Source organism: Fomitopsis serialis (assembly GCF_022376445.1).
Source record: "Fomitopsis serialis strain Sig1Antser10 chromosome Unknown B0H18scaffold_92, whole genome shotgun sequence".
Taxonomy (NCBI): Eukaryota; Fungi; Basidiomycota; class Agaricomycetes; order Polyporales; family Fomitopsidaceae; genus Fomitopsis; species Fomitopsis serialis.
In genome coordinates, this window is record NW_025955052.1 from 16,520 (window position 1) to 28,290 (window position 11,771).

An 11,771-nucleotide genomic window follows, 5' to 3' on the forward strand; every position below is an offset into this window, starting at 1 on the left:
GTGGACCGTGCACTTGCTCATGGCTTCATCCAATGACCAGTGTACTTCACTGCCACCCTCAACGATCCCAAATAATGACGCTGTCGCGATCCTTGGTGTATGGGAGGCTCCCTGGAGAGACCGGCAGCGCTTCTTACAATCGCGCGGCTACATGCTACGACCTCGCTATCATCCTGACTGGGTTCCCTCGTGGAGAACAAACAACCAGAGCATCATTTGGTGCGAGGACGCCTTGAGCGCACCGGTATGTGTTCAGACAGTCTCGTGGATACCGGCGCTCATACCAATTACCAGTTGCGCGAAAACCTGATAGACGCGAGGCGTATGTCCGACGATATGCTTGTCTACATCAAAAGAGTGAAGGCCGGGGACAACGAAAGCCGTATCACCACCATGCTTTCATCTGAACGTCTCCGACAGGATCCCCGGAACCATAGTGTGCCAGTTCTCGACCTCTTTCAAGACGATGAAGACCCAGGAATCTCATATATGGTTATGCCATTCTTACGACTCATAGATAGCCCTCAGCTTGACCTTGTCGAAGAGGTCGTCGAGTTCATTGATCAAACTTTGGAGGTCTGTGCCGCACGTGTTTCTGCCGTCAGCGCGGCTCTAACTTATGCACCACAGGGACTTGTGTTTATGCATGAACAAGGGGTGGCACATCGGTCTGCTCTGTTCCCTTCTCATCTGCTTTACGCTCATTTCGACGACCAGTGATTGCACGTATAAAAATCTTATGATGGATGCAGCCGCCATGTACCCACGAGGGTTCCATCCTATCAACGAATCCTTCCTACCAAATGCAAAAACCATGGCTCGGCCTCGCCCGCGGACCTCTGTACCTGTGAGGTACTACTACATAGATTACGGGCTATCGGTCCACATCCCCCCGACGTCCACCGCAAGGTAGCCGTCGGTTCCGATGGTAGAGATCAAGAAGTGCCAGAGCTCTCAGGTGATGTCCCATACGACCCCTTCAAGGTGGACATCTTCATAGTGGGCAACTTGTTCCGCCGCATGTTCCACGATGTAAGTACAGCTGATGTGCTGGCGTCGCAGACCTGACATGAGGTATTACAGCGTTTGTCGAACGTCGATTTCCTCGTGGCTCTGTTTGAGCCAATGGTCAAGAGTGACCCTCTTGCCCGGCCTGATGCTGTAGCTGCTCACCAACGGTGGCTCGCTATCCGTGCTATGGTGTCTCCCTTTACGCGGAGGTGGAGACTGCGACCTCGGCGCGAGCCCTGGCAAGAGACTGTAATGTACGAAACATACGCCTCGATTAGCACTGCATATTTCTTCCGCGGATATCTTGTTGCGACATGTATACTGGTTGTGGTGATTTATCATGGCATAGTGTAATCGGATCTTAGCACATACATCTTACTATATACCAGACTCCGAGTCCGCACTACAGCGCTGCCTGTGTTGTGCAGAGTACGCTTGCGTCACGGTTTCAAGGTTGTGTATCATTATACTGGGCATTTTAGTACATGTTCAGGCCATTTCCATCCTGCTGGCTAGGATATGGCATGTCGAGAGAACTGAGGTTGCGCTGCACTGACGGACCGCTCTGCCTGAATTCAGGTCTCACATACAACGAACGCGTTGTCGTGACATCGACAGGGTGCTGCATAGGTTTGATGCACCTCGTAGAGAGCCCCATGCACTTGCCACCTGGAGTCCTCACGCACCAGTGGTACTGCATCGACGCCTCTGTCTGGCGGGAAGTTTTCTTGAGTAGTGGTATTTAGTTTGTGTATCCTGATCCCATGCCAGTGGTGAAAACAAGCCCTTGTACGCATGCGACGGCACCGGTCATTGTGCTCTGACATGCGGCGTAAATTGCATAAAGCTCCTTGTCATACGGTGTGAGAAAGCCGGCTGGCCATGACAAGAGAGAATGATATCCTTCAAGAGCTTCAAGCGCCATACCTTGTCCAAATAACTAGGCCTGGTACCTTGCCAGTGCAGTGTGCACACGCACTCGAATGAGTCGGACCTAGTGGCCGCCGTCGCTTTGTCAGTCTAATTTCTATACTTGATTACAATGGCGGTGATCTCAGCTCGACATTACTGTTCTAGTGACACGAATTTCGGATTTGATCGGGCTCATAGCCTGGGCCCTCAGCCTGTAGATTTCACAGTCCGGCGGCGTAGAGTCGCCGTTCTTCAATGAAGCAACAATCACATCCTGGATCACTCGGATGCCAGCGAGTGTTGCAGATAAACGGAGTACTGTAGTACACTTAGTCTGTAAAGACGGTGACGACGGTGCCATGAATAACATGTTAAGGGATAGGAATTACCCTGAATTACCTGTTACTTAAGTAGTACTGTGGGTCCGCGTGGGTCCGCTCTTCTCATCACGTGATGGCTTCGTCGACGTGACTACCGACTCGTCGCTGATGCCGGCCTGATACTATGTAGTCATGCTGCAATGCTATTGATAACGACGGGAACGTACACTCACTCCTCGATTCGACCTTCCTGTCAAGTCCACAAATTGACACTGTCTTGAAGTCCCAATGCTCAGGCACGCATCCAAAGCAAGCCATGTCGCTGGAGATGAGCGGTGGCGCGCCAGAGACCAAGTATTTGCGACTCTGAGTGACTGGGAGCGTCGCTGGAGGGATCGACAGCCTTACCTACAATCTCGTGGATACATGCTACGATCTCGGTACCATCCCGAATGGATCCCTTCGTGGAGATTGACGAAGCAAAAATTCAGGGATTGCGAGGATGCTATCGAGGCTCCTGTACGTCTTGACATGCCTCTACTATGTCTGGTCATTGACCGTGCCGCATACTTACCAGTTGCGAGAGCATCTCATAGATGCACGGCGAGTGTCTGATGACACACCAGTGTACATCAAGAGAGTTCAGACGGGGGATAATGAAAGCTGGATAGCAACGCTGCTATGCTCCGAAGCTATTCGACGTGATCCGAGCAATCACTGCGTACCAATCCTGGATCTCTTCCAAGATGACGAAGACCCGGGCACATCATATATGATTATGCCGTTTTTGCGACTCATTGATAGACCTGCGATGAACGCTGTCGAAGAAGTGTGCGACTTTGTGGACCAAATCCTCGAGGTGTGTCATGCATATATTATGACCTTCAATATCGCTTCACGACCGTTGTTCGCAGGGTTTGGTTTTCATGCACGGACAGGGTGTAGCACAACGGTAGGTAACTGAGTGCTATCTACTCGGTCTCCATACACTAATACTATCATAGTGATTGCACATACAAGAACATCATGATGGACGCCTCCGCTATGTATCCGCGTGGGGTCCATCCCGTACACGATCTCTTTCTCCCGGACGCAGTAACACCTGCTCGTCCCCTACCGCGAACCTCAGTCCCTGTGAGGTACTACTTCGTCGACTACGGCCTATCTGTTCATGTCCCGCCTGACGGACGATCCGGACTAGTCCTCGGTACCCTAGGCAGGGATCAAGACGTACCAGAGCTCTCAGACGAAGTCCCATACGATCCATTCAAGGTTGATGTGTTCATAATTGGGAATCTGCTGCGCCGCATGTTCTACGATGTAAGTACATGTATGTGTATCCATCACTATAGAACTGACCTTATCATAAGCAATACTCGAACGTAAACTTCCTGTTACCATTATTCGAGTCCATGGTAGAGATTGATCCTGTTCGCCGACCTAACGCGGAAGAGGCCCGCAAGCAATGGCTCGCAATTCGGCCCGGACTGCTTACTATACACAGGAGATGGAGGCTGCGACCGCGTCAGGAACCATGGCCAGAGACGTTCATATATGAGATTGCTTCCTTATATTGTGTTAGTAGGTTCACTTTACCGACAGTTGCGCTTATTGTACTCGTCTGCTGTTATATGGTAACGTAACCTTGGGGGTCGCCTAGTAGGCTCTGTACGGTATTGTTCCTGATCTGTTCCGCTTTGCTGAAATGTGACGTGCAGAAGACAAGCTTGTCATGCATGCTCACAGCGAGATTGTATAACTTGGGCGCACTCTGTAGTTCCTTGTATCTCGGTCCACAATAATCAGACTGGAGGGGGGCCTTCTCCTGACTGTACGTTGTAGTATCGCCTAAATGGTCTCCTATCACTGTGAGCTCACGAAGTCGATCAGAGTTGTCCTGAACACTCTCTTCAGACTCAGAGGCTGCTCAAAAGGAGTTTTGCTGGAAACGCCCATATCATGATGTCTCCGACACGGAACACCTGATTTCTCAATTACAGGCTTCGACCCCGCAGCATATCGCGGCGCAATGGCTCCCTACGAGAACGAACAAGATCTCTGTAGTCTGAACACTGTTGCGCGACGACGTAACCTGGATTCGACGTTTGTGGGTCTGCGTAGGTCCTCTGCCAGCGGCCCGCTCGTGTGACGCTGGGAGAACAGCACCTTTTGTTCTTCTTTACAAGGTCCGTGAGGATGCAAAATCACGGAGTCGCCTGATTACACTCCCCCTTCTCACTACGTCCTCATGAATCCTGGACCAGCTGCCGAGGAATTACCTGCTCGTCCCACTCAGCCACTCACAGATGATACCTTTGCACGGCTCAACGAATGGGAATGCCGCTGGAGGGATCGTCAACAGTTCCTGGAATCTCGAGGATACATGCTACGCCCTAGATACCAACCTGACTGGATCCCTTCGTGGAGGGTGAACAAAGAGAGTGCCATATGGTGTGAGGATGCCATCCGAGCCCCCGTATCTGATGTTCATCTTTCCGCCACATCATGACAATGCTGACTTTAGATGCATCATAGCTACGTGAGCACTTGATCGATGCCAAACGTATATCAAGCGGCACAATGGTGTATATCAAGAGAGTGAAGACAAACGACAACGAAAGCCAGATAGCGACTATGCTGTCTTCTGATGGTATCTGTCGAGACCCGCGAAACCACAGTGTTCCAGTCCTCGATCTTTTTGAGGATGTCGAAGACCCGGATGTTTCTTACATGGTCATGCCGTTTTTGCGACTCATTGATCGCCCAGCACTGGACCTTGTCGAGGAAGTTGTCGAATTTATTGACCAGATTCTGGAGGTTTGTGATACCCCTGCGCATGCGTACCTTCATCTTTGCTGATCAACCGTGGCAGGGATTGATATTCATGCATGAATGTGGAGTAGCCCACCGGTATGGGCGAATATACTTCTACGGCCTGAACTTCAACTCACGGGAGTCTACCAGCGACTGCACATATAAGAACCTGATGATGGACGCGTCAGCGATGTACCCGCAAGGATCTCACCCCATCAACGATGTCTTTCTCCCAGACGCTAGAACGATTGCCCGCCCTCTTCCACGAACTTCCGTACCTATGAGGTACTACTTCGTGGACTATGGCCTATCCGTACACATCCATCCCGACGCCCCCTCGAAGCTGGTGCTGGGCGTGCTCGGAAGGGACCAAGAAGTGCCAGAGCTTTCTGATGAGGTGCCCTATGATCCATTCGCGGTCGATATCTTCATCGTCGGAAACCTGTTTCGTCACATGTTCTTCGAGGTGAGTTGAGCTACTTCATCGACGGTGCTGAACTGACGAACCTTATCGCAGCAATACTCGAACGTCGACTTTCTCGTGCCTTTGTTCGAGGCCATGATACAACATGATGCGGTCGCGAGACCCAATGCTAAGGAGGCTCGCCAGCGATGGCTTGCCATCCGTGAAACCTTGTTCGCCGTCAAGACTAGGTGGAGGCTGCGGCCTCGCAGAGAGCCATGGCAAGAGACGGTGTTCTATGACTTGTATGCGTTAGCCAGGATCTCCTTCTTCTTCCGTAACTTCACCATGGGAACCTTTGTACTCATAGGAGCTATCTGTTTTGTACGTTCGTGATGCAGGGGTGTTGATATTCCTGCACGCTCCGACTCGCAGTCGCGCCCGTCAACGGCAACGGCATTTGAGCTTTAACTTCCTGAGTGTATGTGTCCGCCGGTTGCAGCGCAGTCACTTACTGCATCGACAGAGTGGTTTCAGGCGAATGATCATCTAATGAAAATGACCAAGCAATGCTAGGTAGGGGAGGATTTGAGAATCGGACGACCGTCTCGAGGCTGCGGCCAGTAAGCGGCGTGTCAGGGCGTGAGCGCCACTGACACGCCCACGTGACACCGCGTCTTCGACGCGCACAGCGAGCGCCTATTACACACGACGCCCTTTCAAGTTCACCAATCTTCACAACGTGAGCGTACGACATACGCGCGTTAGTTGTTGTCTTTATACCCCTTCTATACATTCTAATACATCTGAGGGGGGACTTGGCGTAGAAACATGGATAACCTAAAGTGCAACAGGCTGACATGTAGGAAGGCGTTGGCAGAGAAGGCAGTGGTCGTGAGTCTTGTCTACCATGTTTTCTGGGCCATAACACGCTGAACCGCACCCAGACTACATGTACGATCTCTCTCAAGGACTGTGCGCAGTTTCAATGCGGTGTCTAATGGCTGATAAGGTTCACATATCTTCTGCGGTTCGTGCGAGTCCCTCATGTATGCGCGAAGCATTCTGAGGACGAAGCGGGCGGGATCATAGTGGACTGCGCCAATGAGCTATTCAATGCTTCAAGACTATGTCCCGGTATGTTCACGCCCCATAAAGCTCGCCAACGCCATTCATGACCCCGTATAGCGTGCGAGACCTCATTAACAGAACCGTGAGTGCTCACATCTTACAAGGGAGAACGAGAGCTGAGCGCGGCTTCGCAGAGACGACGTTGTGGTGCGTCATGCACGTAACATGGGCTTTGTACACGCGTAAAAGACTAGCTCGGTCGCAGGTCTGTTCATTGCACCCATCGAACGACTACAAAACGGTCAGGACCCTGCATATATGCGCATAGATCGACGACTTGACAGAATATGTTTGTCTAGTCTGTCTTGTCTGGGCTGAACCCAACCATAATCTTGGAGATTTGTAGCAGGTATCTCGCCAAGTGCTAGCATCATTGCTCCGCCTGACACCCTGCGGCAGGGCGATGTCGTTTTGGCAGTACCAAGTACACCAGGAAGCGTACGTGCTTCTCTTGTGTGCTATCTTTGACTGAATGGTCCCGAATCTGCAAAGATCATTTCAACATGCCGTCTATCGTAATGTCAACGAGAAGAACGCGCAGTTACAGAAACAGCTGGATAACGTGGTCAGAGAAGGTAGTTCGAGTATATGTTACATTCCGCGAACTGAGCCGACGAAAATGACATAGCAAATGGGGAGATCAACCTGCTGAATAACAAAACCGCTGGTAATACGTGCGACAAGTGTCCTTGGGCGAAAGACGGGCTGACTATCCGCAGAGCTCGAGCGAGATCTGGAACTGGAACGGCGCAAGGTCTCAGGTATACAAGATTCTCTGAAGGAAAGAGATAAGGAGTACCAGAAGCTCAAGGTGACACAGCCCTGCCTTGAGAGCCTGAGTCTATACAACCCGTCGCTGATATCCGTGTGACACCAGGCCCAGTACGACAAGATCAAGCGCAAGGCTCTGCTTGGCCCTAACGTCGTCGGCGGAGAGAACGCAGTCCCCGGTACAGCCAACGGCGGTCACCTCGCTGAACGTCAGGTGTTGAACGACCAGGCCAACAAGCTCAGACGTGGTGGTGTTGACGTCGGTGCTGTGGTGGGAGATATGGAAGCGCACGGTGTCAGTAGCCACTCTACGGTCTGGAGGGTTCCTTCACAAGCCCTTATTATATGCAGATCCAGCGCACGCCCATCGTCAACCGCACAACGGGCGCATCGGGCATTCAGCCAGGTTCGACGTGGCGACAGCCAGGAGCAGCGCAGCAACGCCATCAGCCTCAACGGCAGCCCTTCGCCGCAGGTGCGATGGCGGCAGACCGTTCCTTTAGATCGACGGGCACTCCGGACAGTACGACCGACGTTGAGAATTTGCTCGGAAGCGCCGGTCGATCTTCTGGCCGCCCAGCGAACAACCTGCGCACCTGGCAGGCTCCGCAAGCTCGCAGCAGCTCCCGCTCGATGCAAAGAGGTAAGCCCGTCGTACTGAACGTCGGAGGACTAACCAATGTCCGAGAAGTCTTCGGCCAGTCTTCTGCAAGGCGCTCCGGGGGTTTCAAGCCTGCCCAGTCGACATGATGAGGCACCGTTTAAATTCTGTAAACACATCCCTGTGATGTGCGCATCCGTATTGGTCTGTTCAAGCAACGAGAAGTGTACGTGTACAAAGTACGAAGGGTATAGATACACAATAGCGTAATGTAACCTCATACGTCGAACCATGTCCCGTATCGCAAAGCAGTTCGCCAGATAATACTCGGTACAACCGGCCGCTCGGGCCAACACATATAAAGTGGTGTGCAAACCACCGCGATCAATCAAATGTAACGTGCAAGCATCTATGTCAGTCGCGTCGCAGCGTGCCGTTCTTCTCATCTTCGAGGTATTGCCCGATGGCGAGGATGTCCTGGCCCGCTCGCCGCAAGTACCCAGCAAGAACCCCTCTATCAGCGTGCGGCAGCAAGTCCGCCAGCTTGTCCACCTGGTGGTCGAACTCTGGGTCCGGCAGCGCAGGCTGGGCGACCACAGCGCCCGCCTGCGCATTGCTCTGCCCGTGGTTCTTCGCACGAGCGAAGAGCGACGGGCGCCGCATCGTGCTCTGCCGTTGCGGATGGCTGTTACTCGTAGGCATAGTCGAAGCATTCGGTTGGGGAGGTGGGCCCGATATCGCTGAGAACGTCTGTGACCGACGTACGCGCCCTGGGGCGGCTCGTGGACCACCTGGTACGTTGGGCGAGGAAGCGACCTGTACGAGAGGTGTGGGTGTGGGTGTGGCGGTATTGCGTTTAGATAGCACGCGCCCAGGAGGATTGGGGGGTAAGACTGGTCTGTCTTTCCTCACACTCGCCTTGCGCCCGATAGACGAGAAGAACCCCCCAGAGGACTTGTTGCCCGGCAAAGGCAGAAGCGATCTAGACGGTGATGGCATCATGGTAGAAGAACGAATGGGGCTGCGCGTTTGTTGCGCTTGTGCAAGTGATGGATAGGGAAGGGCTGGAGGGGGGAGGCTGTTGGTGGGAGGATGTCTATTGCGCGTGTTGTCAGATCAGTCGCACTGTATGCGTCCGGCCGCGTCGGGAACGTCATCCCAGATGCCTCAGAGCCCCGGGACGTATGTCGTGGCTGTGGGACGAACGCTCGGGACGCAGGTGTTGCCGGTGTCACCATGAGTCTCACTTTGCTGGAGGACCCCGCCCTGGTGCCCGTCGCTGCAGACTCGTCAGTCACAGCGCTGAACGACAGCGCACGTGCATGCTCACCAGAGAACTGTCGCAGTTGGACCCACTCCGTCAACCCGCAGTCATACAACGCCAACTCGTTGATCTTATGTGCGTATCCAATTGAGCGCTCGAGCGGGTTCCTCTTCGCCATCACATCCCGACACGCCATCGCCTCCGGCCACGCCGCCTTAATCCTCGGCCGCACCACCTTCGGCTTCACCGGAAGTGGGACAGGAGGCACAGGCAATGGCGCGTCCCTCGACTCTGAGTGTCTTGGACTCGCTTGTGGGCTTGGAGTCGGGCTCTTTGCCCGCGCCGAAGTCAATGAAGGCGTGCGCGGCAGCGCAGAGAAGCGCTTCAAGTTCGTCAGCGCGCCCTTGAGCGGGTTATGCCCGGCACCGGGCGCGTGCAACACGTCCTCGAGCGAGCCGTGGATGCTCTTCGGCGGCGGGGTCGGCGAGAACATGGAGGGTGAGGTAGAGGGCGAACGCGAGATGTTCGAGACACGGCCGGGGGAGAGTGCACGCTGGACTCTCTCTTGGGCCATGCTTACCCAGCTGCTCTCTCTTCGGAGGTCCTTGCGAGACCTGGCTGGGTGGAGAGAGGGTTCTTGCGAGGAGGATGAAACGGACTCTGCACTCCTTGCGTCGTCATGTAAGGTGAACGAGACCGGCGGTGCTTTGATAGCCTCCACATGCCGGACGTCATCGCTCTTTGTCTCTGGCACTTCCTCAGCGGACGTCGGTGGCGTGTTAGTTACGGTCGACGGCGGGTGTGCGCCTTCCCTGACGTGCATGGACCGTTTTGACAGTGATCGCGACGGGCTGGGGATACAACGCGTTACACATTGCTGAAACATGCAGAAACATGTCACTCACCCAGCGCCCGGCTCCCTCTCCTCCTGAGAATACACCGAATCTTCCGTCAACTCGGAATCGTTTCGCTTCGGGGATTGCGAGGGCACCTTGGACGCCAACACCGCCGATACCGACTGCGGCAGCTGCAACGCATCCCGTAGAGCCTGCGGGTCACGCTGAGCTGATGGGGGAGCGGCGTATACGTGCGTGGTGGTCGCGGGGGCGGCGCAGGACTAAGCGCTCCTGATCGAGGGTCGACGTCATACAAAGGGTGTGGTGGTGCTGGCATAGGACCAGCACGCGAGTGTGTGCCAGGGTCATAGTGGACATACGGAGACGCAGAGCGCGACGTGCTCACCACCGAGAACGGCGACGTCTGCGACTGGCGCGATGCGAACACGTCACCCGGACTAGACACGCTTGACTGCACTTGCCTGTTCTGCAACCCATGCCGCAGCGCCTCCGACGTGTTGACAATGACAGGGCCCACGACGGGCTGCCCAATTTCCTTTGACTCGCCGATGGCAGGCGTCAGCGCCTCCTGATCGTGTCGGTCGTGGTCCGGCGTCGTCAACGCGCTTGATCCCGCGCTATAGGGTCCCTGTGGGCTGAGCATGCTCGACTCGGACGGGTCGGGCGTCCTGGCGCTGCTGCCCGGCGTCGGCGAACGCGAGTCGGTGGGCGTCTGGAAAATGGGCAGTTTGAGCGCCGATTGCTGGCTGCCGACGGTCACCGGCCGTTCGATGGACTCCGCCGTCGATGGGACGGCACCGACAATGCCGATGTCACGAGAGGATTTATGCTGGTGGCGAGACCTTGGGGTCGCGGTGGTAATGTCGGACTGTGAGCGTTGGTGGACAATAGGAGGTCGGAGAGCAGAGGGTGGGGGGCGCTCGGTGGACAAAGGAGCAGTGGAGGGAGGCGTGAGATCGGTATACGCTCGCGGCGAGGCGTCGGGTGGGGCAACAAGCGCAAGGCCCTCGACATACATGCCGCGCCGCGAGGAAATGGTCGTCGTCGCCGACAGGTCCGCATTGTGATTGTCTCTCGAGGCCTGGCTACGTTTGCGAGTGAGAGAAGCGGGAAGAGAATCGTCCAACTCAACGATCGCGAGTCGTCGCCTGTCCGCACCGCCCTCCGATGGCACACTCGGCCTTCTTCTATGTCCACCTTCCGTGCTAATGGTGCTAATGGAATCGTGTCGTGCTTCGTGCGATTGACTAGAACTCGCATCTGATGGGCGCTCTCGAGAATCCGAGGAGTATTCAGACGAAGAACCAGAGCCTGTTCTCATAGCTGATGGAGGTGGGACGAGATCAGCTGTACTTGCATCAGAGGCCAAGTACGTCCGGCCAGCATGTTCGGACTGGTAGTAGGATAGGATGTTGTCTGTGTCGCGTCTGATGACCTGTGGCCTGAGATGGACCACTGCGGGGGGTCATTAGATGAGCACGAGGAAGGCCCTGGAAAGCGGCAAGAAGCTAGACTCGCCTGCGCTTTTGTTCCCGCCGTACTCGCTCTGGTCCGAGCCGGCAGCGAGCGCGTAACCGGCGCTCGGCGCTGGCTGCAACGCGGTACTCATCGCGGGCGACTGGTGGTGGACGGTCTGTGCTGGGGAGGGAGGGAGAGCATGGGGGCGAGGGGAGCGGAAGTCGTCACC

The 11,771-nt window shown here is 54.8% G+C and overlaps 5 protein-coding genes across 5 annotated transcripts; 4 read left to right on the forward strand and 1 right to left on the reverse strand.

The window, feature by feature from the left end:
* Position 1: 1 nt before the first annotated feature.
* B0H18DRAFT_1032100 (uncharacterized protein) lies at positions 2-1,366 on the forward strand (the record flags this gene model as incomplete). Its single annotated transcript, XM_048030096.1, has 6 exons — positions 2-244; positions 295-576; positions 631-668; positions 718-880; positions 910-1,032; positions 1,084-1,366. Exons 1-6 carry the CDS (start codon positions 20-22, stop codon positions 1,363-1,365), a joined length of 1,113 nt encoding a protein of 370 aa, XP_047888781.1. The 5' UTR covers positions 2-19.
* A 1,077-nt stretch (positions 1,367-2,443) lies between these two features.
* Positions 2,444-4,062, forward strand: B0H18DRAFT_912905 (kinase-like domain-containing protein). The gene is made up of 5 exons (XM_048041566.1): positions 2,444-2,762; positions 2,821-3,102; positions 3,158-3,190; positions 3,243-3,563; positions 3,614-4,062. The coding sequence occupies exons 1-5, from the start codon at positions 2,532-2,534 to the stop codon at positions 3,884-3,886; spliced, it is 1,140 nt and encodes a 379-aa protein (XP_047888782.1). The 5' UTR covers positions 2,444-2,531; the 3' UTR covers positions 3,887-4,062.
* Positions 4,063-4,443: 381 nt separating this feature from the next.
* On the forward strand, positions 4,444-6,067 carry B0H18DRAFT_680318 (uncharacterized protein). The gene is made up of 5 exons (XM_048039133.1): positions 4,444-4,719; positions 4,779-5,060; positions 5,116-5,153; positions 5,208-5,523; positions 5,575-6,067. The coding sequence occupies exons 1-5, from the start codon at positions 4,492-4,494 to the stop codon at positions 5,854-5,856; spliced, it is 1,146 nt and encodes a 381-aa protein (XP_047888783.1). The 5' UTR covers positions 4,444-4,491; the 3' UTR covers positions 5,857-6,067.
* Positions 6,068-6,291: 224 nt separating this feature from the next.
* On the forward strand, positions 6,292-7,219 carry B0H18DRAFT_883045 (uncharacterized protein; the record flags this gene model as incomplete). Its single annotated transcript, XM_048040948.1, has 8 exons — positions 6,292-6,358; positions 6,473-6,490; positions 6,553-6,597; positions 6,649-6,673; positions 6,781-6,832; positions 6,891-6,952; positions 6,991-7,029; positions 7,084-7,219. The coding sequence occupies 8 exons, from the start codon at positions 6,292-6,294 to the stop codon at positions 7,217-7,219; spliced, it is 444 nt and encodes a 147-aa protein (XP_047888784.1).
* Positions 7,220-8,377: 1,158 nt separating this feature from the next.
* B0H18DRAFT_1086874 (uncharacterized protein) lies at positions 8,378-11,693 on the reverse strand (the record flags this gene model as incomplete). Its single annotated transcript, XM_048032103.1, has 6 exons — positions 8,378-9,059; positions 9,116-9,242; positions 9,282-10,078; positions 10,133-10,292; positions 10,346-11,526; positions 11,626-11,693. The coding sequence occupies 6 exons, from the start codon at positions 11,691-11,693 to the stop codon at positions 8,378-8,380; spliced, it is 3,015 nt and encodes a 1,004-aa protein (XP_047888785.1).
* Positions 11,694-11,771: the final 78 nt, after the last annotated feature.